Source organism: Mizuhopecten yessoensis, unplaced genomic scaffold (genome assembly GCF_002113885.1).
Source record: "Mizuhopecten yessoensis strain PY_sf001 unplaced genomic scaffold, ASM211388v2 scaffold7929, whole genome shotgun sequence".
Classification (NCBI taxonomy): domain Eukaryota; kingdom Metazoa; phylum Mollusca; class Bivalvia; order Pectinida; family Pectinidae; genus Mizuhopecten; species Mizuhopecten yessoensis.
Genome location: NW_018407293.1, coordinates 62,199 through 64,761, shown reverse-complemented (window position 1 = coordinate 64,761; position 2,563 = coordinate 62,199). Strand labels below are relative to the sequence as shown.

The 2,563-nt window shown below is 34.6% G+C and overlaps 1 protein-coding gene across 1 annotated transcript; it reads left to right on the top strand.

Annotated features, from left to right (window-relative positions):
* The first annotated feature begins 297 nt into the window (after positions 1–297).
* LOC110454589 (protein PXR1-like) lies at positions 298–1,600 on the top strand. The gene is made up of 2 exons (XM_021504174.1): positions 298–729; positions 1,475–1,600. Exons 1-2 carry the CDS (start codon positions 298–300, stop codon positions 1,598–1,600), a joined length of 558 nt encoding a protein of 185 aa, XP_021359849.1.
* Positions 1,601–2,563: the final 963 nt, after the last annotated feature.

Below are 2,563 nucleotides of genomic sequence, written 5' to 3'. Positions count from 1 at the left end.
AAAAGATGAATATTACAACGAAAAAGAGAAAAAAGATGGTTGCAAAAAGAAAAGAAAAGCGAGATCTGTTGAAGACTTCAAAGTTTATGAAGCCAAATTGAAACAAAATCGTAGATCTAATAAGATTTATCGAACAAGTGAACGCAAAAACGAACTTGAAAATAAACGAATAGCTAGAGCTGATGAAAACTTTAAAGTTTGTGAAGCTGAAAATAAACAGAGCCGTAGATCTGATGAAACTTATCGAGCAACTGAACGGAATAAAAAAACTTGAATGTAAACAGAAAGCTAGAACTGATGAAAGCTTTAAAGACAAAGAAGCTAAAAAGAAATAGAGCCGTAGATCTTATGAAACTTATCGAGCAAGTGAACGGAGAAAAGAACTTGAATGTAAACAGAAAGCTAGAACTGATAAAAGCTTTAAAGACGAAGAAGCAAAAAAGAAACAGAGCCGTAGATCTGATGAAAGTTATCGAGCAAGTGAACGGAGAAGAGCTTGAATGTAAACAGAAAGCTAGAACTGATGAAATGTTTAAAGACAAAGAAGCCAGACAAAAACGTAACCGTAGAACTAATGAGAATTATCGATTGAATATGCAGAAAAAAGAACGTGAAAACAAGCGTACAGTTAGAACCAAAACAAGCTTCAAACTTCGGGAAGCTAAAAAGAAGCGTGAACAAAGAACTGATGAGAACTATCGCATTAATGAACGCAAAAAAGAACTTAAAGTAAGCGGAAGGCTAGAACTAGGACAGATCTTAAATTGGCTGAATCAAAACTGAAACGTACAATAAGAGCTGATGACATTTATAGAAATCGTGAAAGAACAAAAGAGCTGCTGAGTAAAAAGACAGCTAGGACTTCAAAATATTACCAAGAAAGGGAGAGAATAGCAAAACAATGCTCTCGACAAATTTTGAGAAATGTTACAAAAGAAAGAAAACACTCTAGGGGAAAAAAGGATCTATAGAAAAATTCTATAGAAAAATATTACCAAGAAAGGGAGAGAATAGCAAAACAATGCTCTCGACAAATTTTGAGAAATGTTACAAAAGAAAGAAAACACTCTAGGGGAAAAAAAGGGATCTATAGAAAAATTCCTGCATATAAACAGAAAGAAATCTGTTACAAAAAGGGATCTAGTCTGAATGATGTGATTGACATATTTCACAAGGTTATATCACAAGGCCCAGTGTATGTGTGTACAAGTTGTCACCAAACGTGGTTTAAGCATTCTGTCACAAAGTAAAGGAAAATGTTGACCAAAGTTCACTTTTCCAAAAATGTACCACAGCATACAAATAAAAAAACAACAAGGAGTGGATTTGTAGAACATGCTTAACTAATGTAAAGAATGGCAAAATGCCAGCTTTATCAGCTGCAAATAAAATGTTTTTCCCAGAGAAGCCAGCACAATTGCATTTGCATCAACTTGAAGAAAGATTAGTTGCATTGCGAATTCCTTTTATGCAGATGCGAGAACTTCCAAGAGGTGGTCAGTTGAATATTCATGGAAATGTGGTGAATGTTCCCGTTGATATACAACCAACAATCAAAGCTTTGCCACTTCAGTTTGAACAAACTACAATACTACAATAGTTAAAATAAAAAGAAAATTGTCATACAAAAAATGTGAATTTACTGAAAATATTCGACCTCATTGTGTTCTTCAAGCTTTACATTGGCTTTTCAAAAATGGTGCTCTATATAGAGAATCGGGTGTAGAATTAGACGAACATTGGTTTTCAAAAGTTGATAAAGGAAACAAGGAAATCATTGAAACATTTATGACAAATTCTTCTGCCCAAGATAATAAGCAATCTGATGATGAAGGTAATGAGTCGGACACTTTCAGTGAAATAGAAGATGATGACCGTGTCATTTGTAACGCAGACACATGAATAGAACCATTATGTCCTCAGAATGATTCTGTATACACATTTGCTCCTGGTGAAGGACAGTGTCTTTTAAGTCTATATTCTGACAAAGATGCAGAAGAAATATCCTTCCCTACAATTTTTTGTGGCAATCGCCGAGTACCAAATTCTGAGAGAGATGTGAAAGTTCATTATAGTAACATTGTTAAATGGGAACTGCGAAATATTGACAGAAGAGCAGCAAGTTCTGTACCTAACTTGTTCTTCAAAATGAAAAAAATACAGATGAAGCAAATTTCTGACAAAGTATATTTGGCACTTCGAAGATGCAAAAGTAAAGACAAGAATGTTACTGCAGCAGATGCTCTAAATCCAACACAGATGAACACATTGGTAAACCTTGATGAGGGTTTTTACATATTTAGAACTCTTAGGAATTCTCCTCCGTATTTAGAAAAACGAAAAAAAGATGTATTTGCCATGATAAGGCAACTTGGGCTACCAACTTGGTTTGGTTCCCTGTCAGCAGGTGACACAAGATGGCATGACCTATTGAAAATCATAGGAGAGTTAAATGACAAAGTTTCATACTCGGAGGAACAGACAAGCACCATGACTTGGATTGATAAAACTAAGTTAGTACAAAAAGATCCTGTAACATGTACAAGATATTTTGACAATCAGG